The sequence below is a fragment of the Rousettus aegyptiacus genome, unplaced genomic scaffold (assembly GCF_014176215.1).
Source record: "Rousettus aegyptiacus isolate mRouAeg1 unplaced genomic scaffold, mRouAeg1.p scaffold_m13_p_14, whole genome shotgun sequence".
Lineage (NCBI taxonomy): Eukaryota > Metazoa > Chordata > Mammalia > Chiroptera > Pteropodidae > Rousettus > Rousettus aegyptiacus.
The window spans coordinates 38,838,920-38,865,624 of NW_023416289.1; the positions used below are offsets into that span (position 1 = coordinate 38,838,920).

Genomic DNA, 26,705 nt, shown 5'->3' on the forward strand with positions numbered 1-26,705 from the left:
GCCCTAACCCACATACCTCAGAATATGAACTATATTTAGAGACAGGACCTTTAAAGTGGTGATTAAGTTAAAATAAGGCCCTTATGTTGGCCCCTAATCCAATCTGACAGGTGTCCTAATAAGAAAAGATTTAGATACACAGAGAGACACCAGGTATGTGCACTCAAAGACACAACCATATGAACACAGAGATGAAGGCAGCCATCTGCAAGCCAGGGAGACAGGACTCAGAGGAAATAAAAAAAAAAAATGCCAACACCTTGATCTCGGACTTCTCCAGAACTTGAGAAAGTAAATTTGTTTAAGCCACCTTGTCTGTGTTATTTTGTTATGGCAGTGCTAGCAAACTAATACACTGCGTGAACCAAAACACAAGTCTCTGACTACTCTTTACCCAGGATATTTCTTAAGGTTGTGCTTGCAGCAAGTAAATTTGAGGAATGAGGGACTGTCTCACCTTAGACAAAGAGAAGGCTCGCTCACAGGCTCTTATAAAGTAGCAAGCTCCCCAGACTCAATGTTCCCCTCCTGTAACACAGCCCATTGCCAGCCTCCTTCCAGGCTCACCTGCTTCATGCCTGTGGGACTTGGGAGGTATAGAGAACTGACACAAACATGAAGCTCAAGCTGCTTGATGTACCATGAGTAAAGTTTTTTGTTTTTGATCAGAAATCTTTTGCTTTTGCCAGCTTCCAGAAAACAATAATAAGCTGGCTCACTAGCTTGCACATAGGGTAACATCTCAGCCTCTTCAGAAACCTTGATGGTTAGTAGTTTGTTTGTTTGTTTGTTTGTTTAAGGTTCGTGAAAGAATAGTGTTGACTTTCATCTCTGAAACTGGCTTATTGAAAAAGGTGACTGGAAAAGCCCCTGTGCAATCCAACCATGTTGCCCAAGTGTGAACACCAGCCACTTGATCCTTCAGCACTAGGGATTCCAGGGTCTTTCCGGAGTGGACACAGAAATTAGCCATCTTCTTTCCCTCATGCATATGCCATATTTACACTCGCTCAAAGTTTTCACAGAGAAGGTTTATGGCTTCCCTTGGAACAGGAGATGATTCTGGGGATCCAAGTCAGGACCAGGAAGTTCCCTGAGAAGAGCTTAATCTGAACAAGAGGCTGGATTTACTTCCTTGGTATTCCAGGTACCAAGGTTTTTGCCTTTAGCTCTCCGTAGGTGTTAATGGCACTCCCTCCCTCCTGGATCTGAAGGAAAGATATCCACTCACATTCTCTACCAGCTTTGTTATCCACTCATTTCCTCACACCTTGAGGCCATACTTCCCCTGGTTCCAGTTAATACCTCACATACTTTGTAAACTTTAATTTCCCTCCAATCCCGTTTTGTGCTGTGTGAGACCAAGGCCCCCTTTCCTCTACTTTTTCTCATTTCCCCTCCCCTGTGCATTTAGGAACAAATCTAATAGATGTCTTCACAAAACTGTCAGACCAATAAAAAAGACAATCACAATACAGTGAGGAGAGAGGGACTGCAATAGCACATGAAAGAGAAGGTTGTCTGGTAGAAACTTTCTCTACAAACATGTTAATAATGGACACAATATAGAAGCCATTCTTCTAACTCATAACCGAGTTCATAATAATCCTAATGGAAAGCCTAGGGAACAGAAAAAAAAATAAGTGGGAGCATATGCTCTGGTTAACCTGGGAGGTCTTCATATATTAGAAATTGTGGTAGACACACCTTAAGTTTACCCCTAATGAGTCACTCTCTTTTATAATCCTCTCCCTTTGAGTACAGCAGAACTCATGACTTATTTCTAGCCAACAGAATATGACAAAGGTGATGAGGCTGTCTCATTTAAAGACTCCGTCTTAGCAGACCGATGTGATAAAATCTGCTTGCTGGTCTTAGAAACGTAAGTTGTCATGTTGAAAGGGGACCTGGAAGAAGTCCACATGGGAAGGAGCTGTGGGGCAGCCTCTGAGCTGAGAGCAGTCCCTAGGCAACAACCAGCAAGAAAATAGGGCTTTCAGTCCTAAACGCACAAGGAGTTGAATCCTGAAATCTCAGTCCTATAGAACTTGAAGTCCACAAGAGCTTGAAAGCAGACTCTGAACTCCAAAAAGGAGCAGCCCTGGCTGTACCTTGACTGAAGCCTTGTGAGATCCCGAGTGGAGAATCCCAAGTCATGTATAGACTCCTGACTCATGAAAACTGTGACACAATAAATGCATGTTTTATAACCTGCTCATTTGTGCTAATTTATATTTGTAGCAATGAACAACTGAAACAGGAGTAAATTACTACATTTTAATATCCGTAACATGATGGATTGTGAGCCTTAGCAATTAGTGATTCAGAGAATTGGAATGAATAACCCTGCATAAAGATAGGTGCTAAGATGGAAAAAAACCATTTATCTCATATTTACAAATTTTGGGTCTTTCTTCATGAGGTTTTATGTGGGTTTATTTTAGCTACAAGTTATAGAAATACCAAACTAGAATAAGTAAACTTTCCCAACTGGTAGAAATTGTGGTAGGGGTTGGGGGGATCATTTCAATTTAACCTATTTTTCTGAGATGTTTCACAGGGAAAACCTCACTTAATATGAGCTCAGTCCAAAATCAGAAAACATTCAAGAAAACAGTCCACTATGAATAAATTTCAAGGCGCACAATAAAGAGCAGAATTCACACTCCTTCTCACACTCAGAGCATGTAACTATGTCTTAGAGATTCTACTGAAACTATTGTTATAACATTAACTGATCACAGATATTCTAAAACATAGGAAAAGAAAATACTATTAAATACACCAGAGGTTTCAAAAAAGATAGAACAAGCAGGTAACTGGTTTGATACAGCTGAAAAGAACAATTAGATTAGAGGAAAGGAAAGAGAAAGTAACTTAGATGGATAGATACAGAAACTATGAGAGGTCAAGAGGCAGCTATTGAATGAGAAGTACTAACATGTAATTATTTCTAGGAAAAATCAACAGAGTGAATGAGGCAGAGGAAATAATCAAAATGTTAACATTTGAGAATTTTTCAGTATTGAAAAAAGACAAATCCTCAGATGACATAATAAAAAACAAGTACTACCAAATATTTAAAGAACTAATACCAATCCTCCTCAAACTCTTCCAAAGAAATAGGAGAGGAAACACTTCCAAACTCATTTTATGAAGCCAACATTGCCCTGATACCAAAACCAGACAAGGACACTTGGAAGAAAAGAAAATTACAGGCCCATATGCCTAATAATTATAGATGCAAAAATCCTTGGCAAAATATTAACAAACTAATATAATAATACATTAAAAGGATCATACTCCATGATTAAGTGGAATTTATTCCAAGTATGGTTAAATATCTGCAAATCAGTTTGATACACCACATTAACAAAATGAATAAAAATCATATGATCATCTCAAGAGATGCAGGAAAAAAGCCTTTGACAAAATTCGACATCTATTCATGATAAGAATTCAACTAAATGGGTATAATGGGAAAGCACCTCAACATAATAAAAGCCATATATGACAAGCCCAAAGCTAACAGTCAATAGTCAAGACTGAAAGTTTTCCCATTAACGTGAGGAACAAGACAAGGATGCCAATTCCTGCCATTTTTATTCAGTATAGCACTGGAGACATTAGCTAAAACAATTAGGCAAGAAAAAGAAATAAAGGTCACTGAAAAGATGAAGTAAAACTGTCTCTCTTTGCAGATGATAGTATATATAGAAAACCCTAAAGACTCCACCAAAATATTATTAGAACTAATAAACAAATTCAGTAAAGTTGCAGGATACAAAATCGATATACGAAAATCTCTTGGGCACCCAGTCCTCTCCCCTGAGATCTGACTCCTACTCCAGGGTTTCTTTCCAATACTCCCCAGCTTCTGATCTCCTGGGCTTCTAAGTTTTTCCCTAGAGTTTGTTACCTCTAAGCACTCTGATTTCTTCTGCCCAAGATCTATTGGGCTTCCAAGCATCTTTTTCTTGTTTTAGCTCCTCCCTAACTCTTGCAGACTCTCCCTTGAGTTCCATCCCCTCTCTTGAGGTATTCCCAAACTTTCTTAGGGTCCCAGGCCCCTCCTCTAGCCTTCAGTTTCTCTTCTATGTTCCCAGTACACTAACAATGAGCCATATTTTGCAAATGAAAAAACCGAGGCTTAGAGAAGTGAAATCGCTGGCTGAAGGTTACATGTGAAGTTGAAAGGCATGGATTTAGATCCTGGTTTCAATCTAGAACCCACATTTTCATCCACAGACTTTCTCCTATTAAAATTGCAACCAATTTCAGAGAAAACTATGTTCCAGAAATGTACGCATTTCACCAAGTTAGACATTACTAATATCATTTTTATTGAGGGAAAAAAAACCTAGGATTAAAGACTAATAAGTGTCAGAGCAAGGGCTGGAATGAATTTTCTGAATCTACTATTCCACTCTATATCCTTGTTATGTCAATGACAATTACAAAGGGGTAAAATTATGGCTCTTCTCTGCTTCCTCTCATCTTAGTGCTAAATATATAAGTGCCCAACTGTGCCAGATGCTCCCTTTCCAAGATCCTTTGAGGAATAGAAATAGTAGCCAAAAACTTTGAGTGCCAGGGCACACTTTTCAGTGAAATGGCAGTCAAATACCCTACAAATGAAAAAAAAAAAAAGGATCCTCTTAGGACAGAGATTATCTACTTTCTCTGGCTACTTTATAGGGGACGCTAGGCTTGGGAAAGGAAAAAGAACTATCAGAATTTTTGTAACAAATGAGAAATGTCATTTTATTTAGTGCATAGTAGCAGGTTTTGAGCTGAATGAAGACAAGTCCATTTTTATCCCCCAACCTTAAATTGAGGAACAGATAAGGCAGCTTAAAATATCTGTGCCCCAGGCTCATTTTCCAATAAGACCCCAAAGTACTGATATTAGGCCAAATCAAAGAGTAGGAGTAGAGATGTTGGGCAGCCTCTCATTAAGGTGAGGATTGACTTGTGGCAGGCTTTTCCAGGCAAGTTCTAGGAACCCATACTGAGCGATGCCCACAGGTTGGACAGTATGCACCTTGTTCTGCCCAGGAAGGGGTACAACATTCTGGAACCTGGGACCTGTAGGATCATGGGAACTACCACAAAACAGGCCATAGAATATCCGCTCACCAACCACCAGCCCCTTGGCTTTTGGGGCCTTTTTGTGGATGGTCCCTTGGGGTTGGAGTTCCTTTCTCTGCAGCAACTCTAGTAGAAGCCTCTGGATTCCAGGGGACTTAAGTTGGTACAGGTCCATGAGCTGGTAGAACTGTTCCATCCAAGCAGCACTGTCTCCTGCGTATCGCTTCTGCAACATCCGCAAAACATGGTACAGTGCTACGAACGTCTCCCATAGAGGCATATCTTTCTTTTTTTTAGAGCTGGGCTGAGCCTTCTCCAATTGGGGCAATTTGTGGGGCCTGCCTTTCCCTTTAAAAGCCCTGAGATCCTTCTGAAACATCAGTGCTAGGGTTTGTTTGTCCACAGAGGCATGGGCTCCCACGAAAGTGTCTCTATGGGTGGGGTAAAAGTGTCGCACCTCCATCTCCCTGAGAGCACTGGATAACTGCTGTGCCCGCATACTCCTGTGAGGCTCTCCTAGAAGATGCCAACTTACAGCCTTTGGGTCTGGAATCCTCTTGGTTGTTGATGGTAATACTGGTGCAGGGATGGGCAGTGGTTTCTTCTTGGCCTTGTGAAATTTGGGGAACCTCCCCCTCAAGGCCTGGAAGTCCTTCTGGAATATTGAGGCCAGGGATTTTTTATCCACAGAGGAATACACAGCTGTAGGAACATCCCTTCTCTTTGGATAAAGGTGCTTTATCTCCTTGACAGCAGTGGATATCTGTTGTGCTTGCTTTTCCTTGAAGGACTCAGCTAAGAGATGCCGCTTGAGAGTATGTGGGGTTTGAGTCCTCTTGGTAGCTGATGGTAACACTGGTTCAGGGATTGGGATTGACTCTAGCCAGCTATCTTTTTCTTTTCTAATTGGAGGGATCACTTTTAAGTGTAGTGGACTTGAAATATCCTTAAAGGACTGTGATACATCTGGGTGACTTACCTCTAGGTCTTGGCCGAAGTGTTTAGCAATGGCTTTAAGATTGGACAGATGCATCCATTTCAAGTATCCCTTTGAAGTGAAGTCTCTGAGGAACTGGTTTACTCTATGGAAGTTGTCCCTGGGAAGTTGCTCTCCTGCTTCCAGCCTTACTAAGGCACTATTGACCCAGTCTTCATCTGGGAAGCTTGCTTCTGAGTAACATGGTCTTTCAGCTGGCATAGAAGTAAGGGATGGGGCTGGGGCCTGTCCCTCAGTTTTCCCCACCAAGGACTTTCGATACTTCAAGAACCACTTCCAACTGCCACCTTTGGGCCTACATTCAGGTTCCTGTGGTTCCATGATAATTTCAGGTATGTGGGACCCTGGCCTGTGGAGGACTTCTGGGATCTGGGTCTCTAAGCCTGTTTCCATGACATGTAAAAACATGCCCCTGGCTTTCTTCAAGAGTACATCCTTTGGTCTTCCCTGTGAACTTGTCACGGAATGTGCTTCAAGAAGTTGGCTTTTCTGTCCTTCTAAGTCCAAAGGATCCTCTAATACTTTCAGGGGCATGCCCTCTTTTTTTCCCAGGGCTACTGGGAGTGGTATTTTGAAGGGGCTCTGCAGAATTGTTGGCCACATAGGCTTATCCATAAATGTGAGATCTCTCTTTCCATCAAGCAATTTTTCTTTCTTAAAAGGCACTTCCCTTCTAGCTGTACCCTCCCTTTCCTGGACAAGAAACTCATCTTCTGTCACTTGCTTCGATAGGCTCACACCTTCCTTTGAGAGCTCTATTTTTAATACTTTCCCCTCTTCTGAGATCATGGCCTCCCTAACTATGCTTTCCATTTCTTTCTGTTTACTAAAGCTCTCCTCATTCTTCTGCCTTTCCTCCATTTCCTCCACTTCCTCCTCTTCCTTGCTCAGGCTCTCCTCCTCATTCAGGCTCTCCTCATCCTCTTCCTCCTCACTCAGGATCTCCTCCTCCTCCTCCTTGCTCAGGTTCTCTTTCACCTCCTCCTCACTCAGGATCTCCTCCTCCTCCTCCTCCTCCTCCTCCTCCTCGCTCAGGATCTCCTCCTCCTCCTCCTCCTCCTCCTCGCTCAGGATCTCCTCCTCCTCACTCAGGATCTCCTCCTCCTCCTCCTCGCTCAGGCTCTCCTCCTCCTCCTCCTCCTCGCTCAGGTTCTCTTTCACCTCCTCCTCACTCAGGCTCTCCTCCTCCTCCTTGCTCTGGCTCTCCTCCTCACTCAGGATCTCCTCCTCCTCACTCAGGATCTCCTCCTCCTCCTCCTTGCTCAGGCTCTCCTCCTCCTCTTCTTCCTTGCTCAGGCTCTCCTCCTCCTCTTCTTCCTTGCTCAGGCTCTCCTCTGTTCCCTTCTTAGTTGGACCTTCCTCTATTTCCTTCTCAGTCAAGCTTTCAGATAAGCCTCCAAACAGTATATTTCTGATAATCTCTAATAACCACTTCATCTGGGTCTTTTCCGGTTTATTCTCAATTCTCTTTAGAAGTTTCTTTAGCTGCTTTTTTCCTAACAGATTTTTCTCTTGGACCTCCTTTAACATACTCTCTACCTGGATTTTATCTAATAGTATTGTTTCTTGGAACTTCTCTAATAATCTTCGGTCCTCCTCCAAGCTTTCATCATCAATCTGTGGTCTCTCCTTTTTGGCTAGTCTACCATCTTCTAGTTTCCTCTCTTTCTGATCCAGGTCTTTCTCTTCTTTGGTTATTTCTTCCTGTTCCTTAAAAATTTCCCACCTCTGGTCATCAATTTCACTCCTTCCCATAATGGATGATCTCTCTTCCTCAGGTATTTTTATTTCTTCCAATGGCACTGTACTAATTTTTCTAATTGTTTTAGCCAGGATCCCCAACAGGTGACCCTCTTTCTTCCTTATATCATTTTCCCGGAAAGCCTCATTTTCTTCAGAACTAATTCCCATTTCCTTATCTGGTTTCTTCATTGCCTGTATTCTCTCCTGTTTGGTTCTTTTCTTTTCTCTCTTAGCAACATCCATCTCCTTGGTCCTTCTGTCATATGCCAGTTGTCTCTCTTCCTGGGACAATTTACCTTCTTTCATGATTTCTTTCTCTTCTTGGGTTATTTTTTTATTTCTCTTACTTACGCCAATCTCTTTCCTGGCTATTTCCTTTCCTTTCTTAGAAATATGCCTCTCTTCCTTCGCCAATTTACTGTCTTTCTTGGTCAGTCTTTTCTCCATTGCCTTTCCCTCTTTTTCCTGGGACTTTTTCTCCATTACATCAGCTTGTTCCTCCTCTTCTAAGGACAATTTCTCTTTCTCCCAGGCCCATTGTTCTTTTTGCTCACTCTCTTTCTCCTCTTTCTGACCCCATATTCTATCCGTTTGGGCCTGTTTTTCCTCTTGTAGAGCTGGTTGCCCCTTTTCACTGGGCCATTGCTTTTTTTCCTCAGTGGCTTTCTTATCTTTCCCAATCCATTTTTCCTCTTTCTTAGCTTGTTTTTCTTTTATCGTGGCCTGTTTCTTTTCTTTTTTAGACACTTTCTCAATTTCCTCTATCATTTTCTCCTCTTCTGGGACCAATTTCATTTTTTCTCTGGCCCGTTGTTTTTTTCCTTCAGCCTCTTTCCCTATTTTTTGAGCCAATGTCTCCTCTTTCTGGGCCCTTCTCTCCTTTTCCCAAGTTCTTCTTGCCTTTTTCTGGGTCTGTTTATCTTCTTGCGACAGTATCTCCATTTCACCAAACCCTTCCTCTCCTAGGCCAAGTTTCTTTCTTTGCCAGGCTGAGTGTTTGTCCTTGGCCTTTCCCTCATCTTTCGTAGCATGTCTCTCTTTCTGATCTTCTTTCTCCTGTTTCCTAACTTGTTTCTTTTCTTGGATTTCTTTCTTTTTATGGGCCTCTTTTTCCTCCTTTACTAACCATTTCTTCTTTTTTCTCTTCAATTTAATTTCTCTTTCTGCCAGGTTGCCCCTTTCTAATGCCCATTTTCCCTCTTCCCCAGTCAGCTCTTCCTCTTCTCTAGATGAATGTTCTTCTTCCTGGGCCAGTTTCCCCTCCTTCCAGGCCTCTACCACGACATGTTTTTCTATACCCTGGACATGTTTCTTTCTGCGGGACTTTTTCTTCTTTTTAACTTGTTTCTCCATGTCCAGGATAAGTTCCTCCTCATCCCAAGCCAGTTCCCTTTCTCCCTCACCCGGCCCCTCCTCTTCCTCACCCGGCCCCTCCTCTTCCTCACCCAGCTCCTCTACCTCACTTAGCCCCTCCTTTTCCTCACCCAGCTCCTCTACCTCACTCAGCCCCTCCTCTTCCTTACCCAGCTCCTCTTCCTCACCGGGCTCCGCCTCTTCCCCACCCAGCCCCGCCTCTTCCTCACTGGGCCCCTCCTTTTCCTCATCCAGCCCCACCTCTTCCTCACCCAGCTCCTCTACCTCACTCAGCCCCTCCTCTTCCTTACCCAGCTCCTCTTCCTCACCGGGCTCCGCCTCTTCCCCACCCAGCCCCGCCTCTTCCTCACTGGGCCCCTCCTTTTCCTCATCCAGCCCCACCTCTTCCTCACCCAGCTCCTCTACCTCACTCAGCCCCTCCTCTTCCTCACCCAGCTCCTCTACCTCACTCAGCCCCTCCTCTTCCTTACCCAGCTCCTCTTCCTCACCGGGCTCCACCTCTTCCTCACCTGGCCCCGCCTCTTCCTCACTGGGCCCCTCCTTTTCCTCATCCAGCCCCACCTCTTCCTCACCCAGCTCCTCTACCTCACTCGGCCCTTCCTTTTTCTCACCCAGCTTCTCTTCCTCACCCAGGTCATTCTCTTCCTCACCGGGCCCCTTCTCTTCTTCACACAGCTCCTCCTCCTTACCTGGGCCCTCCTCTTCATCACCCAGCTCCTCTTCCTCACCCAGCCACTCCTCTTCCTCACCCTTCCCCTCCTCTTCCTCACCTGGTTCCTCCTCTTCCTGGGCCCATATGCCTTCTTCCAGCATACTCTCCTCCCAATCCCACTTCCTCCCTACTGGGGTTGCTTTACCCCTTTTCCAGGTCACTCTTTTGCTTTTCCCTAGTAGTTTCCCCTGTTTTTCAGTCTGTTTCTTTTCTCCTAGGGCTAACTTCTGCTCTCCCATGGTTAACTTCTTTTGTGAAGAAGCCAGTATTTCTTCTTCCCAAGCAGTTTTCCCTTTTCGATGAGTCAGTTTCTTCTTATCTTTGGTCATTATCTCCTTTCCCTGTATGAATTTCCTCTCTGGTTTATTCAGTTTCCTTTCTCCTTCAGCTACATTCCCTTCTTGCCTGGCCAATTTGCTTACTTTCTTTGTAAATTTCCTTTTCTTTAACACAAGGTGACCTTCTAAGGAAGAAAATTTCTTTTTCTTGATTTGAGAAACTACCTTGCCCTTTGTTAATACTTTACCCTTTTGTTCTCTCAATCCTACTATCCCTTCTTCCTTGACAATCTCTTTAACCACTTTTTCTGTTAAAGGTTGTTCTCCCACCACTTTGTGATACAATTCCGATGAGCTCTTTAAAAGGGGACAGATATCCTGGAAAAGAGCCCAGCTGGGCTCTTGGGGAGCAAACATCATGTGAACCAAATCCACCAATTCTTGACCTAGATCCTTTAACATTCCTGAATGGGAACTTGCTATCCTTGAGACAACAAGAGAGCAAATGTCATCCCTCCAAGACTTGGTGTCTGCTTTATCTCTGCGTCCAGGGGTCCCAGCCAAACCACGGCCACTCTTTTCAAGTTTTTGTATCTTTTTTGTATCTTTTTCTTGCTCAGTAATCTTTGTGACTTCTTCCTTGGGTTCTTCTGTAGTTGTCTTTGAAATATCCTTCAAATCTTTCTTTTTCAATTTCATATCTACTTCCTTGGGTTCTTCTGCAGTTGTCTTTGAAATAGCCTTCAAATCTTTCAATTTTACATCTGCTTTTTTATGGATTTTTTTCACTACCCTCTTCCAAAGCTTTTCTATGTATTCTTGTCTTTCTGGCTTAGGGATCATCTGTCCATAATCTTTCATGCCATATTGATCTATGGCCCTCATATCTGTGGCCTCCACTGCCTCTGTGGCCTCCATACCTTCTGTGTCTTCCATGGATTCTGTAGCTTCCAACATGATCTCCTTTGATTCAGCATCCACTTTGGATTTGGCTAGGCTTAAATTTCTTTTAACTGCAGAGATATTGGGAGGAAAAAAATAGTTAAGAAAACCATAGAGGTCCTGAGTGAAATCCCTTGTAATATCTAATTCAATGAATTGCCCTAGGAGGTACAGAGGGAAAGGGGACTGAGGCTTTATGATAAGCAATGCTTGCTATTTTATCCCAGCTTCCAAATTCTAAAGGAATAATCCTTGCTTGGTATTTGTTGTGGGAGTAGATCTTTCTCAATAAAGTTACTTTCTGTGGAAGAGTCTCCTAACTTAACTCTGCTTCCACTGGTATCTTTTTATATACCTTGGTCTTATTGACCCTGCCTTTTGGTGCCCTGAGGTGGAACCCAAATATGCCCTATATATTACCACATACATACTAAGATTTCTGCCCTTTGTTGCAACATGTGTCATTCTTTCCTCCAGTTCGGTGATCTTTTCAGGTTCTGACAAAGGTATGAATGTTTGTTCAACAGGGACTTCAAGTTTATCGGCCTTTGATATATCAAAAGAAAAAGTCAATTGTTGCCTTCTACGTGACAATATCAGGTTTTCATTTAGCCACCACTCCACCTGACTAAGCAAGTATCGGATATCTTTAGCTTGAATTCCCAGAAGCCGGTCCAGAGAGACTTCTCCAATAAATTTCTGCCTACAGAAGTCAAGGGAAAAGATTAATAATGAGCCAGCAATAAAATGAAGCAGGAGGAGGAAAAGGGAAAAGAAGAAGGAGAAGGAGGAGGAAGAAGAGGAGAAGGAGGGAGAGAGTAGGAGGAAAAGAAGAAGGACATGAAGAAAGAAGGAAGAGGCAGGAAGGAGAGGGGAGAGGGAGGGAGAGGGAAGGGAAGTAGGAAGAGAAACTACAATGGGAGGCAGGGATAAACTAGCTATTTAGGACAGAGTAATCTGAAGTAAAGGATAGATAAAGAAGAAAGAATTAAGGATAGCAAGTAATAGAGTAGTTAGTGTGACACAAGATGCTTTTTTAGTTGGGAGATTTGTGGGCCTGAGTCTTGAGGAATCTTAAAGAAGTGAGAAAATGATGGAAGGGGGACTAGTCAGTGGTCAGAAAAAGAAAGGTATAAAATTGGGGAGAAAAGCAAATAGAAACAAAGAACATAGATGGAGGAAAAGAATAGAAAAAGAGTTGTGGAAAAGATAAAGAAGCAATCAAATGCTGGAGGTTAGGAGTGAGAAGGAATAAAATGAGGGAAGGCCACCAACCCAACTTACTGCATTTCCTGGAAAGTCTCTTGTTTCTTCAGCAGGCTTACCAGCATGGTCTTAGTTTGGATGCCTGTAACTTTTATCATAAGATATAAGGTCTTAGCCCGCACATTTTCAGCACTGTCCATCAATCCCATAGCCAGTGGAACAGCAAAGAGATGGCTCATGAGGCCTAACCTCTCTAGCCCCTCCCAGGCTAGCTCACGGACCTGTGAACTGGAATGAGTCGTATCTTCCAGTAGGCGACAAGTAGTCTCAGAGTGCAGACTTGGAGGTACTTGATGAACGGCAAAAATTTGTGCCAGGACACTAATATATGTTTTGTATTGCTCTACAGAACAGTAAATTGTGAGGTTGAGGATAGCCTTGATTAAATTATTTATAAGTCCGTCATCAAATTTTCTTCCTATCCAATTTAGTTTTGTCATGTTTACAAGATCAAAGAAAGTTTGTTTCCGCTTGGATTTGTCCTGTTTACTCGAGACTTTTTCTCTTGCCAGAGTAAGAGGTGGCAGTGCCTGGCGTCTGAAGAGTTCAGTTTTATGCCTAAAGGGTGGGTACAGATCACAGAGTAGGAAGATTGGGGTGCCCTCAGGCCAAAGGCGGGCACGGACCACTGAGTTGGGTATGTAGCCATCAGGAGCAAAGAGCCATTGCCGCCCTTGACCAAAGAAGCACTGTAATATATGGTAGGGGTTCAATCCATCCCAGCCGACCAGCCGTAATTGAGCAGGAACCACTTGTTGGGGACGATTCTGCTTGGAGTCAAGAGTAATATCCTTATCCTCCAAAAAATGCAGTTTGGGTTTTTTTTGTAGCACAAAGGAGATCTGTCTCTCTTCCTCTACAACATGGGGCACAGTATTGTCAAAGGCGATGGCCCGTTTGTTAACCAGGGCTTCCAGCCCTTGTAATTCCTGCAGCCCTTGTCCAAGGCAGACAAATTTGGGCACAAATACTGTTTCAAATGAAAAGAAGAAGCTAGGTAGAAAGGGTTTAGGGGCTTCTTGTATTTCATCTTCATTGTTTAGGTTAGCTAGGTGAATCAGCTGAGCTGGAGGGAGCAATTTTAAGCAGGATACCAGGTAAAGACTCTGATTAAAAGTCAAAAGCAGGTCGCCCCGATTATTAGCAAAGCAGAGTGGGCCAAAATGCAATGCTGAGTCAAACCCAGTTATGAGTCTACCATGGAAGTCCCAGATCCGGACTGAGCCATCAATGCCTCCTGTGACAAAAAGTTTCAGGGAAAAGCAGACATCAAATGAAGTGATGGCACACTGGTGTAGGTATTTTATCTCTTTAAACATAGAGTTTAGTTTTGTTTCTGAAGATGTCAGAAAATCTTGGTAGTGCCAGAGACACCAGTAGTGGTTCTCAGTGATGGCACCCACATAACTCGGCAAGAGTATTACATATTTTAGGGGGCAACTACAGAGAATTTTGCTGATAGGCTGTAAGATGACTTTGTTCTCCTGAAGCACAGCTTCTGACAGGTGTACAATATCATCCATGCCATAGGAACAGAGCAAGGAGTTTTCCTGGGGACCTTCCAGGGTAGACAGTGCCAATACTGCCCCCAAGTGAACAGTCTTCTCTATTCGGGCACAGCTGTAGTGGGAGAGGACTCTCACAATGCCACTCTCATGCCCACAGAACATCAATCCAACGAGGCCCTTACCCAAATGAGACTGCCCGTAGGCCAGGCATCTTACTCTATCCTCAGGGTTTACTGAAGTACACATAAGATACTTGGCTGTGCAAGGCGAGCGTGTTGCATCGAACACCAGCACTTCTGAAGTGTTTGTTGCCACAAAGAGCTCCTCTCTGTCTGAGTCATAGGCCCAAGCCACAGCCTTATCCATGACAAATAGAGGCCAGGTGATAACAAGAATATCTCCTGTTACTGGAGACAAGAAGCGCAGCAAACCATCCTCAGTGGCACATAGGATCCGGGTCCAATTATGGCCGCAGCAGACCCGCTGCACCTGCTGGGGAGCAGAACCACAGACACTGAAGAGGCTATAAAAGCAAGGCAGGCGATGCAATGAGAAAGTGTAGGTGGTCTGACAGAAGAAAGTGCTGTTATCAATAAAGTGCAGTTGCTGCAGATTCACACCAATAACTAGCTGCCGCAGCAAGTTCCCAAAAGCAAGATTCCATTCCTTCAGTTCACCTTCATTGCCCGCCGTTAGTAAGGTGTGCATCTCCGGCCGGCTATGGATACATATCACTGATGAGAAATGGGCCTGGAAGCTGTGGAGGAAATTGCCTCGATCTAGACCCCAAGCATGGACCTCTCCATCCCTGTTTCCAGCATAGAAATAGCCCTGAGAGACACAAGTGAAGGAGCAGGTGATGGAGGAGCCACTGGATATGGGTGTGAACTTCTTTATTTCTTCCAGCTGGCCCTGACCATGGTGGGTGAAGACTCTGACCTTATTCTCACAAAAGGCCAGGAGGGAGCCCTGGGGACCATTCAGGGAAAAACCCTGTACAAGCTCATGACCAGGCATGGGCACTGTTTGTGCCATCTGGAGGCCCCTCCTGCTTGGTAGGATAAACCAGGTAATTACAGCCCCCAAGGTACCAGAAAGTAACAGCTCAGTTTCTGAGTCATAGCAGAGGCAGCTGATGGAGAAACGACAGGGAACTGTACCCAGAGTTGTGAATGCTTGATGGTGATCTCCAAAGAGCCACAGGCGCATGTCACCACAGTAAGCAATTAACATGTGGTGGGAACCAGCATGGACCATTGCTTGGATAGGTGGCACTTGATCCATCATGTGAAACTTCATCTTCTCTATCATTCCTTTCATTTTTCTCTCTTTTTTCTGTATCCAAAGTACTGCCTAAAAGAAGATGAATGATGAAAGCCTGAACATGGAGGAAGATTATTCCCAAACGTGAAGTGTAGGAAACGGTTGAATGCTTAGATCCTCATTCCCTCTTGTGGGATTAAGGAAAGACCAAACAGCTTGACTTTGGGAGTTTCCTGGTAATAGGAGTCAGGTATGTGATAGAAGCACTATGCTTACGGCTCCTTCCTTGGCTTTTAGTCTACTTTATGAGGAAAATAAATTTTGAGGACTTGATGACTAGAGGTGAATAAGGATTACTGCATCCAGGTGAAATTGGGATATGGAGATGGGTATTAAAATGAGCTAACTCAGAATCATCCTCATCATTCCAAGGTGAGGGCAGTTGGGATATGATGTAAAGTGAATTAAAAAGGAGGGGGGAAATAAAAGATGAGGTACCTTTACCTGCATTTGTGTTGAATGTGGTTCCACCCAGTTTAAGGAGACAAAATAATTGACATTGATAGAGTAGAAACAAATGAAAGGCTTGTTCTGGGGATGATGCAGCTCCTGGTATAAAGTCTCAGGCCAGTCACTGAGTACAACCAGATCATTCTTTGGTGTTCCATCATCCTGAGAGAGAAGAGTGGCCTGAACTAAGAGGCTTGAGTCTGCATTCGTTTCATTCATTCATTTAATAAATATTTATTGAGGGACAGTGGATGTTTGTTGTTTTTTAGCTAACCAATATTTATTCACCATACTTCTGGAAAGCACTATTTGGAGAGGCATCCCTTGCTCACCCTCAGAGTACATCCTAATTCATCAAAGTACCTCCAGCCTTTCTCAACCAAGTTTCCATGAGAAAAGTAAGCCCTAATATCTGAAAGTTCCACTCTACATAATTTTCTGCCCTATGCATTCTGAATGCTACTAGTTATGTACCATCCTTAAGAGAACTGAGAAAATAGCACCCCCAAATCATTTTCTGTTTTCTATGGCTCAGATGACAAACCACATTTGAGAAAGGTTGGTATATTGTACACAGACACTGGGGGTACATTGCTGAGCGAAAGACACATGGCCTTAGCTTTCAAAAGCTGAGTCTGGCAGGGGTGGGGTAGGAATATATATTAAACAAGCAACGAACTAGTGACTGTACAAAACAAGTAAGTGCATCAAAAGAAAGGAATACTCCTGTTACTCCTATGTGAGTATGAGAAAAGAACCCAACTTTGGCAAATATTACTACTAGCCACAGTTGAAACAACTATTCAAAGTTCCTGTCTATACCCAAAGGACCACTTCTGCCACAATTACACTCACGATATACCGCCTGTGGAAAACTCACCCTTCACAGAATGTTCATCATGTATGACAGCTAGACCCTGTGGCCTTCCCCTCATTCACTATTTTTATGTGCATCCAAGGGAAACGTGCTATTCACAATGTGGAATTAGCTGTGCTTATGCTCTAACATTCTGTATCCTACTTAGTGGGCTGTGTTTGTATCAAGGGAAATATATACCCTTAAACATGTTACATAGTAGATCATGTACAATACACATTACCTTCCAGTGACATAGCATATATCCAGGATATAAGTACTTTTCATTCTGATGAGCCAATACTGAGGCTTGTGAAGTTTAATTTTGAGGTCCCTCTTCTCAGCAGATTCTTGTGCTATACTTGCCTCTTGAACAATGCTCCATGAATCTAACTTTAGATTCTTTGCATGAGAACTTTTGCTATGACCACCTACACTGCAAAGTAAAATACTGTATTCAACTGAAGCATTAATACTTCTTTATTAAAAACATCCATCCTGCCTGCTTCCTGCATCCAGAAAGGATTTGAGACTATACTGAGAATCAATATCTGGACCTCAGAATCTATCTTCACCCTATATTTCTCATTTTCAGATCTTTCTGTATTATGAGAGAATATAGAATACAGAGAACTGGAGAGCACGAAGCACCCACTATTATGCTGATTCAGTGAAGCAGCAGAGTTGAGAGAAAGGACCCTGGTGTCTGAATTCCCAATCCTCCATCCCTCTTCATTGAATTAGGAAGATCGTTATATACCCCTTATTCCATTAGTTAATCACTATTCCTCTTCTCCTTTCCAGATTATAATTCCTTCACTCATTCAATGGTATCAATGCTTTTCCATAGAGGACTCAAAAAGACTAAGACTATCTTAAACCCAAGCAACATGTCTGTGCCTGGTACTATTGTTGGTTACTCATCAATACCTCTTCCTTACTCTTCCTCCTTCTTCCATCCCAACAAAACTCTGATCTTGTTTAGGATGATCATGGACCCAAAAATTCTGGCAACACGGGATGGCACTATGGTCCTCCAAGGCTGGCACAGCTCTATGCTTTCTGATCTTCTCTCTTCTACCTACTTGAAATTTAAAGCTGATATCTGGAAGTGCACTTTACAATTGCAGATTACAATCATCTTGTGACCTTATGATAATAAGCTAAATACTAAGAATGGTGGAAAGGATAGAAAAAGAACATGAGTCCTTGACGACATGTAAGACAGAGATGCCTCCTGCTTGTTTAATCCATGTAAGCCCATTTTCTATTTTTTACAGAACATGTATACCTAATGCTATCATCTTAATCTAGAAGGGGGAGTTGTTTAGGGGTATGGAAGGGCCCTCCCAAAGCTGCTCACACGTTGCCCATGCCACAGCAGGCCTTGGTAGGGACAGTTAGCCCAAGCCCTCTATGTGTATCTCTCTCATACATATTACCTTTATATCATTCAGGATATTATTTATGAGGAGTTTCAAGTCCTTCCACTCAGGAATAAGTCTGGGTGAGGACGACATCCTTGCAATATTCCAGCTCTTTACATCTTGGATTAAAAAACCTGTGGAAGGTAAATGACTTAATCATAACATATGATGTTATCTTAGAAATCAAAGGAATTGAGAGAGGGAAGAGCAATGGGGTAGTTAGAGAATGGGAGAAGCAAAAGTACTCCTTAAGAAACAGGAGAAACTCACTTATTTCAAAAAAATGGGCATGAGAATGAACTACTGATACAACAACATGGATGAATCTTAAAAACATTGTAGTGAGTAGAAGCCAGACATCAAAGAGTATATATTATATGATTCCGTTTATATGACATTCTAGACAAGACTGATCTAAACTATAGGGACAGAGACCAGATCAGTGGTTACTTGGGGCCAAGAGTTGGAGGGATTGCCTGGGAAGGGGTAAAAGGAAACTTCTTGAAGTGATAGAAATATTCTATATCTCAACTGTGGTAGTGGTTACATGGTTATATTAGTTACAGCGGCACATAAGTTTGTCAAAACTCATCAAAACATACACTTAAAATGGGTACAGTTTGTTACATGCAAATTATACCTAAATAAATTTGATTTTTAAAAGAAGATAAGAGGGAAGTGGGTGTTTTATGAAGTCTAGAAACAAAAAAAAAGTGACAAAATAAAACTGTTAGGTGAGCTTAGGTGAGTCAGTTGTAGCATACTTAAAATAATACAGAAGCCTGGTTTTCCACTGTCCCTTAACTCTCTTCATTGGAATGCTCATTTTTGTAGACACAATTTTGCAGACATAATTATAGCTATGCTTCTTCACTATTGAAGCCTTCATGTATCTGAAAGTCACTTACTGGTTCAACAAATATTTACTCAGTGTTCATTATATGCCAGTCTCTGTGCTGAGAGCTGGAGAGCTGAGGATAAAGCAGAACAAGAATGATTATCTGCCTGCATGAAGTTTACTATACAATATGGAAAGCAGACACTGAACAAGCTAAAATAGGTGTCTAGTTCTTGCAAGATGCCAGGCTAAAATAACTCGAAAGCTGACCACTACAAACTCCTAGAAATTCTGGATAAAATAACAAGTAGCTAAGTTCCGGGAACCAGAAATGAAAAGGTGAGGAAAAAAAGAAAGCAGCAGCAAATGCAAACTGCTTCTATGATAGTCCTGAGGGGGTATGGTTATCAGACTCCCAAACTGACCATAATTGCTAGGAGCTATGGTAGTACTGCCCTGGCAAAGAGAGGAGATAGGACTGGGGCCCATAAGAGATAGGGAGCTGGAACTGAGACCCCTCTGTTATCTTACAGAGAGATATTTCCCTAGACAGAGCTGGCTCATGGCCAGCTTCCTGAAAGCTTACACACCTTCAAATATTTTTCCAGGCATGAGTCAGGAACCTACATACCTCCAAATTCCAGGTGATACTTATCAAGTTCTCTGAATGATTCTCTGACATGTACCTCACTTGTACTGACAAAGAAGAAATACAAGAGGAAACAAGAAACACTACAGAGCATACCAACGATTCTCTCTAAGGAAATCATAATTTTAAATCTACACCTGAGATGGTAATGAGCTAAGGTTCACACAAATCTCCCTCCCAGGCTCTCAGCATGCTCTGAAGAGGTTATCTGATATTCACTGTTCACAAATGAAAGTCCTAGAATACCGAAAGGCACATTTGTGTACTGTTATATGTGTATATTAATAATGCTAAGGAAACCACTAAAAAGAAAAAAATAGAATCCATGATTTAGCCAGTTGGGGAAAGGAGATAAGAAATAAAGAAAATACAAATCAATCCAATAGAAGAAATATAAAATGAAACATAAGGCAAAAAGAGGTATGATAAATAGAAAGAAGGTAATAGAAACAATATGTCATTTTGTAATAAATATACTATTTTATAGATAAAAGAAAAATACTTGGATTAGAGTTTTTAAATGAATAAAGTTGTATTCTGTTAATGAAACAACTCTAAAATGTAAAATACAGAAACTTTAAAGTATCATTATCATGGCCTTCTCTGTTCCTGAAAATCATCTAAAAGCAATAAAGAGAATGAAAAGATCTTTGTAACTACAAATGCAGGAAACTGCGAGCAGAGGAAGTAGAGCTGCTCAATTCCTTATAGAAGCCATAAATGTAACCAAAGACAAGATGAGCTTTAATGTCGTGAAAACCAGCTAGCCTGAAACTCTACCTTAACCCCTTCAACACACCCAGGAGCCTCTTACAAAGAACTAGTCCAGGAAAACCCAATTCAGGCAATGATGTGCAGGAAAAAGGAATTAGCACTGCCTTAATCCAAACCTACAAAAAAAAAAAAAAAAGGCTATGAAGGAAAGAGCAACAATAAACAAAGAATATATGAAGACCATTCATTAGAAAACTGCTGCAATGGATCAGATAAAAAATAATAAATATTCTTCCTTGAACAACAACAAAAAATCTTAATGATCTAATTGCCTCTATGATGGAAGATCACAAAGTAAAAATCCAAGAACTCAGGAAAGAGATGGTAAAACAAGAAAGCAAGCAGGCAGAAATAGAAGAAAAATCAAATGTCATAACTGTAAGGACAAAACTTGAAAAACACAAGGAAAAAAACTCAGTAAGGAACATAGAGAATAAACATGGGAAAAACAAAAGGAAACAAATAGAAAGAATTACTTAGAAAACAATATACGGTTTCAACAAATGGTATTGGGACAACTGAATATTCACATGTAAAATAATGAACTGCTATCTCACAACATATACAAAATATTGGCTCAAGATGGATTAACTACCTAAATGTAAGAACTAAACTCCAAATCTTTTAGAAGAAAACACTGATATAAATCTTACTGATATTATAATAGGCAATGGTTTCTCAGATATGACATCTAAACCACAAGCAACTGGGGTGGGGGGTGGACTTCATAAAAAAACTTTAGTACATTAAAGGACACTATTAAAAGAGTAAAAGGATAACCCATGGAATGGGGGGAAATGTGTGTAAATAATCAGGTGAGGGTATGGTATTTAGAATATATAAAGAACTGTTACAATTCAGCAACAGATTTAAGAATACAGTCATGCCCCACATATTGACATTTTGGTCAATAATAGACCACATAAAATATGATGGTATATCATAAGCCTAGATATGTAGTAGGCTCTACCAACCAGGTTTGTGTAAGTGCGCTCTATTATGTTCATAAAATGACAAAATCGTATAACGTACCTCCATCATTAATTGGCGCATGACTACAGGCCAAAGATTTGAAAAAAAATTTCTCCAGAGAAGATATACAAATGACCAATACAGATAATGAAAAGATGCTCAACATCATTAGTCATTAGGGAAATGTAAATCAAAACCACAATGAGCTACCACTTCACATCCACTAGAATGGCTAAAATTTCAAAAAAAAAAAAAAAAGGACAATAACAAGTGGTGTCAAAACATGGAAGTAACTACTCAAGAATGGATACATAAACTGGTACATCCATACAATAAAATATTATTCAGGGCTAAAAAACAAATGAGCTGTCAAGACATGAAAAGACATAGAAGAACCTTGGATGCTTATTACTTTGTGAAAGAAACCTTACTATCTGAGAAGGTTACCTGCTGTATGGTTCCAACTATATGAGATTCTCAAAAAGGAGACAATAAAAAGATCACAGGTTATGAGGGTTGGGGAGAGAGATGAACAGGCAGAACACAGAGGAATTTTAGGGCAGTAAAAATACTCTATATAATATTATAATGATAGACATCTGGTCATTATACATTTGTCCAAACTCATAGAATGTACAACACCAAGAGTGAACCATAAGGTAAACTATGACCAAGGTCATTATGATGTCATACAGTCAATGTATTACTCTGGTGAGTGAAGATACTGGGGGAGGCTAAGCATGTGTGGAGGCAGGTAGTATACAGGAAATCTCTGTACCTTCTCTCAATTCTTTTATAAACCTACAATTGCTCTTTTAAAAATTGCAATAAATTTTAAATATAAAATTCTGAGAATAGAGCAAATGAGTATTTGCTCTATTATTCTTTATACTTTTCTACAACTTCTCTAAATTGAAATATAAATGTCAAGGACAGTGCATAGTAAAGATGTGTAAGAACTGGACCCGATTCCAAAGCTCTGGAGAGGGAAATGTGTGTTTCGTACATTGAGATGGGAATCCTCAGAGGATAGGCAGCTTTCCTAGAAAATCAATTTTTTTTTAATTTTTATTTTTCACAAGGAGCAACCCTTTACAAGGCAGATATATGTGATTAGAAGGACCAGATGAAAGTTCTACTTTACAACATGTATTTTGCTACCCATTGGGTATCCTAACATCAAAAGTAGTCACTGTTCTCAGGAAACTTAAATTGTTAAAACTTGGTAATTGCTGTAATGGGGCACCACAGAAGACTAGTGAGGAAATGCTGGCACTTAGCATGGGAGAATCCCAGGCAGATAAGGCTTCCTAAGGCATCCCAGGAAGAGAGAATGGCAGAGACACCTAAAAGTATGATTTATTCCAGAAACTACATATGAGTTAAATATTCTTAAAGCACAAAGTTCAAGAAGGAAGTAGAGGAAAAATGGCTAGATCAGTGAGAGTCAATATTAAGTGTCACACAAAAGAGTCCATTTCTCATCTTGAGTGTTAGAGAAACACAGGAGACAATTTTAGCAGGAAAGTAATGTTAGAGTAACTTTTTAGAATGTTCAGTCACCCAGCCTGGAGCTGTACTGAGGATCAGGCAAGACAACCCAGCAAGGAGGCTACTGCAATAGTAGAGATGAAAGACAACACTATAATCTGATTTAGAGAAGTGGAAAAGGAAAAGTAAATGATGAGAGTAATATAAAATATTTTAGAGCTAAGGGGAGCCAACATACACTAAGGGCCTATCACATGAAAAGTGTTAAAAAGTAATGAAGTACTGCTACATGTTACAACATGGATGAATCTTAAAAAGATTCATGCTAAGTGAAAGCATCCAGCCACTGGATAATTACACAAAAAACTAATTACAATGAATTTCAAATGTGAAATTCCAAGGTTGTGGGCACATGACTATTTGCTCTATTATTCTCAAGACTGTAGATTAATTGGGTATGGAGAATTGGGAAAAGGGAAATCTAGAATAGTTCCTGTGTTTCTAAGCTAGGTTCTGAATGAAATTTGATGCATTCAAATGGACTCTAGGACAGTAAGAGAAGGTATAGAGAAGACCAGTTTGATTTTGGATTTGTTGAGGTGGTTATAAAACATCTGAATTGAGGAAGACAACTGGATATATAGGTCTGGACACCAAGAGGAAAGGTCTAAATTGGAAATGAATATATGAACAAGACTAACCTATAGGGAGAGCTCAAGCTAGGTATCTGAAGGAGTATGCCCATATGGGAATATGCAGCATGAGAAGACGACTTAATAGCCAGATAATTATGGGGAAGCACACTGAGAAGGATCAACTATTGAGAGATAGGATGTTCTCCCAGAAATCAGAGGAGGAGAGTTTCATGAAGGCAGATCGACTGTAACAGACAGATCAAGTAAGACCAGCCAAAGAGTGGATTTGGCAAATAGTATTGGTGTCCTTAATGAGAACAGTATCAACAAGTAGTGATTCCTGAAGTCGGACTGGAGAGAGCTGAGGAGCAAATGAAAAGTAAGAAACTTAAGTGTAGCTTTCCAAAAGTTTTGGGATGATGGGGAGATGGGGAGAAGGGGAGAAAGCAAGAGAGAGGGAGAGAGAAGTAGGAGAGTATATAGGGTCAAGGAAAGACTTTTCATTATTAAATTCGACATAATTACTCTGTCAAATTGCTGTGAAAGTTCCTAAGCACTGATTCTGAATTTCTGTACTTATTTTGTTTATCAGAACAGCTCCCAGGATGGCACCAGAGTGCCATGGAGGACCGCCTTGGAAATTCCCATCTCAACCTGAAAAATATCAAGCGTTTCTCTTCCACCTAGCAATAGTTACTACCTAACTTCAATTTCTACCATGAGTAGAGTTAGTGACACTCTATGGGAAGCTGTGACTAGAGTCTGTCTCTTCTAGTTCAGGGCATGTTATCTCTTCTGTGGAAGATAAAGGTTTGTGAGTGAGGAGAGAATGGAGAAGGAATAGGGAAGCCTATGATGTTAGTAATAGGTTTTCCTAGCTTGGAGAGAATTATTAAAAAAAAAAAAGTTAAACATGTTTAAATGTCAGGAGGAAGAAGCCGTTAAGGAGAGTGAAAATGCAGTAAAGAACAGGCTGCTACACCAGGCCCATGTGAATAGAAATGAGGATAAGATCCCACAATCTCCCTAAAGTTTCCTATGGTGATTTAAGACTAGGAACTATGACTGGAAAAATGGAAAATGCCCGACACTGTCTAAATCCTGGGCCAGTGCTCCATTCCACCAGGTTTGCAGTTAGAGGCGGGCACCTCACTTTAACCCCTCTTGACCTAAGAGAGGAATGCCATCTGTATATTTTTCCTTACTAACACCTTTACAAAATTAAGAGAGATAATGAAATTCAAAGGCTTTATAATGAAAACATGCAATACAAATTTAGGGTGCTATTACTGTGAAAGAATTGAAGGGGCATGCTAAGATTGAGAGTAAGAAAAATGAAAGAGAAACTTTAGAGTCAAACGGACTTACGTTTACAGTCCTACGTTCTGCCACTTTGATATTTCCTTTAATCCTTTGGACTTCTCTGACTGAACGCAGTCTTTTTTCACATATGGTAGCTTGTCTTGAGCTCAGTGAGACCAATATCACTCAATACACATTTTCCAAGATGGGAAAACCTATTACTAACATCATAGGCTTCCCTATTCCTTCTCCATTCTCTCCTCGCTAACAAACCTTTATCTTCCACAGAAGAGATAACATGCCCTGAACTAGAAGAGACAGACTCTAGTCATAGTTTCCCATAGAGTGTTACTAACTCAAACATCATAATGGTTTGGCTTTCCCAGCTCCCTTCCCCCAACACTGTGTCAGGTGACACAGCACTGACATTACTAAAAATCTGAAAATCCCCACATGAATCTGCCAAGTGCTGGGAGGCAGGGGAAATCTGGCCCTCTGTAATAATAGAACAAGGTCACTATACTGCAGTGGGGTGGAGAGTGCATTTAAACTGACCTTCGGAGGGCTAGCCATTTCAGATGGCACAGGCGTTGACTAGAATCACTGTGTTGTGTGGGCGGTGTGGGGTGGAAGGAGTTTGGTTTTAAAACTTTATCGAATGTTTACACGTGCCAGGCACTAGTCTTAGGGCTGTTCATGCAGTGTCTCCTATAATGCCTTAAATCAGAGTCGTCAGATAAAGTACAGTTATATTTGAATTTGATTCCCTGTTAAATGGGAATTTCAGATAAACAATATCTAGGACATACCTATGATAAAAAAAATGAATTAGCCATTTAACTGAAATTCAAACTTAATTGGGTGTCCCACATTTTTATTTGCTGAACGCACAGTCCTACTTAAAGGTACTATTATTAGACCCTTCTCCAGCCACACAGCTAGAACGTGGCAGGGCCAGAGTCAGACTCCAGGCCCGTTCTTAACTATTATGCTATTGTCTCCTGACACGCAGGGATGAGTGTAGCAGTCTCTGGCCTTTGTGACAGAGGCCCTGCACCAGCGGCGCGTGTGTTCAAGCGTCTCTTTGTGGTTATAAAGGGTCTCCTGGCGTCCTGTACGATGACAGCGTCCGAGCCCCACCGAGCCCGAAGAAGCCACAAAGCGAAATGTTTTATAAAAACCACTGTAGTGGGAAACAGAGCAGACAGTGACCAAACATTACTCTGGCTTCTTTCTGCACTACCCCTCGCAGAGGCAAAAAGGCGGGCGGGGAGGCCGCTGGAAGGCAAACGTGAGCGAATCCCGCCGCCCTCCTCCTCCTCTGGCTTCCATGTGGAGCACCTGAGTAAGACGAAGTTTAGAGCGAGCGGGTCACCCGGTCAGCAGCAGGCACGCGTGTCTGAGCAGAAGCCACTGCTCGGTTCCGCGCCCGCCCTTCCCTGCCTCCGCCTTGCTTAGGCTGGGAAATGCCACCGCCGAATTTTTGCGGGAAAGCACGCGACATGTCTCGACTACGCGAGACGCAGGGCGTAGGAGGCGCTCGACGACCACGGGCGAGGGCCGCACAGATGCGCGTGCGCGGGCTTGAGAGCCGCGGCGCTGTCCCAAGGGCCCCTTCCGACTCCCGGAGCCCAGGACGCCCGCGGGACACGCCTGGCCTTCTCCTGCCCGACGGCTCCCGCCCTTGAGCTATCGCGCCTTCTTGCTCTGCGGATGTCGCGGCTCTCCTCACTCCAATTCAGAGACAGACACAAGTAGGGAGGGCCAGGGAACCTGCGTGACAGGGCGGCAGGGCGGGAGTCGTGCGGGACCTCCCTTGGGCGGACACTTCGTCCTTCTGGGTTCGGAACGACACTCAAGAAGGCAAGCGGACCGCGACTCCCAGTATGGGCCTCAGAGGCGGGGCTGCATTTCCTAGCGTCCACGATGCGACGCTCCCTGGGCCATACCCTTCCCCATCTCTCCAGGGGACGTGGCGGCTGCGAGAGTGGGTTTTCCGGTCTCCAGCTGTGCCCTGCGTTGGAGAAACTGCAGTTTCCAGTACGATCCCTCCCAAGTTTCGTGAGTTGCGCCTTTC

At 42.2% G+C, this 26,705-nt stretch overlaps 1 protein-coding gene across 1 annotated transcript; it reads right to left on the reverse strand.

The window, feature by feature from the left end:
• Window positions 1–4,767: 4,767 nt before the first annotated feature.
• On the reverse strand, window positions 4,768–24,963 carry LOC107520942 (WD repeat-containing protein 87). Its single transcript, XM_036232688.1, has 8 exons — window positions 24,695–24,963; window positions 17,983–18,101; window positions 15,679–15,846; window positions 12,422–15,264; window positions 11,725–11,840; window positions 9,256–11,208; window positions 7,628–8,337; window positions 4,768–7,015 (listed from the first exon to the last, which is right to left on the reverse strand). Exons 2-8 carry the CDS (start codon window positions 18,058–18,060, stop codon window positions 4,919–4,921), a joined length of 7,965 nt encoding a protein of 2,654 aa, XP_036088581.1. The 5' UTR covers window positions 18,061–18,101; window positions 24,695–24,963; the 3' UTR covers window positions 4,768–4,918.
• Window positions 24,964–26,705: the final 1,742 nt, after the last annotated feature.

Bases quoted from the DNA above. Each gene is read 5' to 3' on its own strand.
- LOC107520942 (XM_036232688.1), bottom strand. From the start codon at position 18,060: ATGTCGTCCTCACCCAGACTTATTCCTGAGTGGAAGGACTTGAAACTC. The intron at 11,209-11,724 runs GTAGAAGGCAAC...ATATCTCTGCAG, and splicing joins TGAAAACCTGATATTGTCAC to TTAAAAGAAATTTAAGCCTA. The intron at 7,016-7,627 runs GTAGAGAGTATG...CTGAGTGAGGAG, and splicing joins TACTATTAGATAAAATCCAG to GAAGAGGATGAGGAGAGCCT.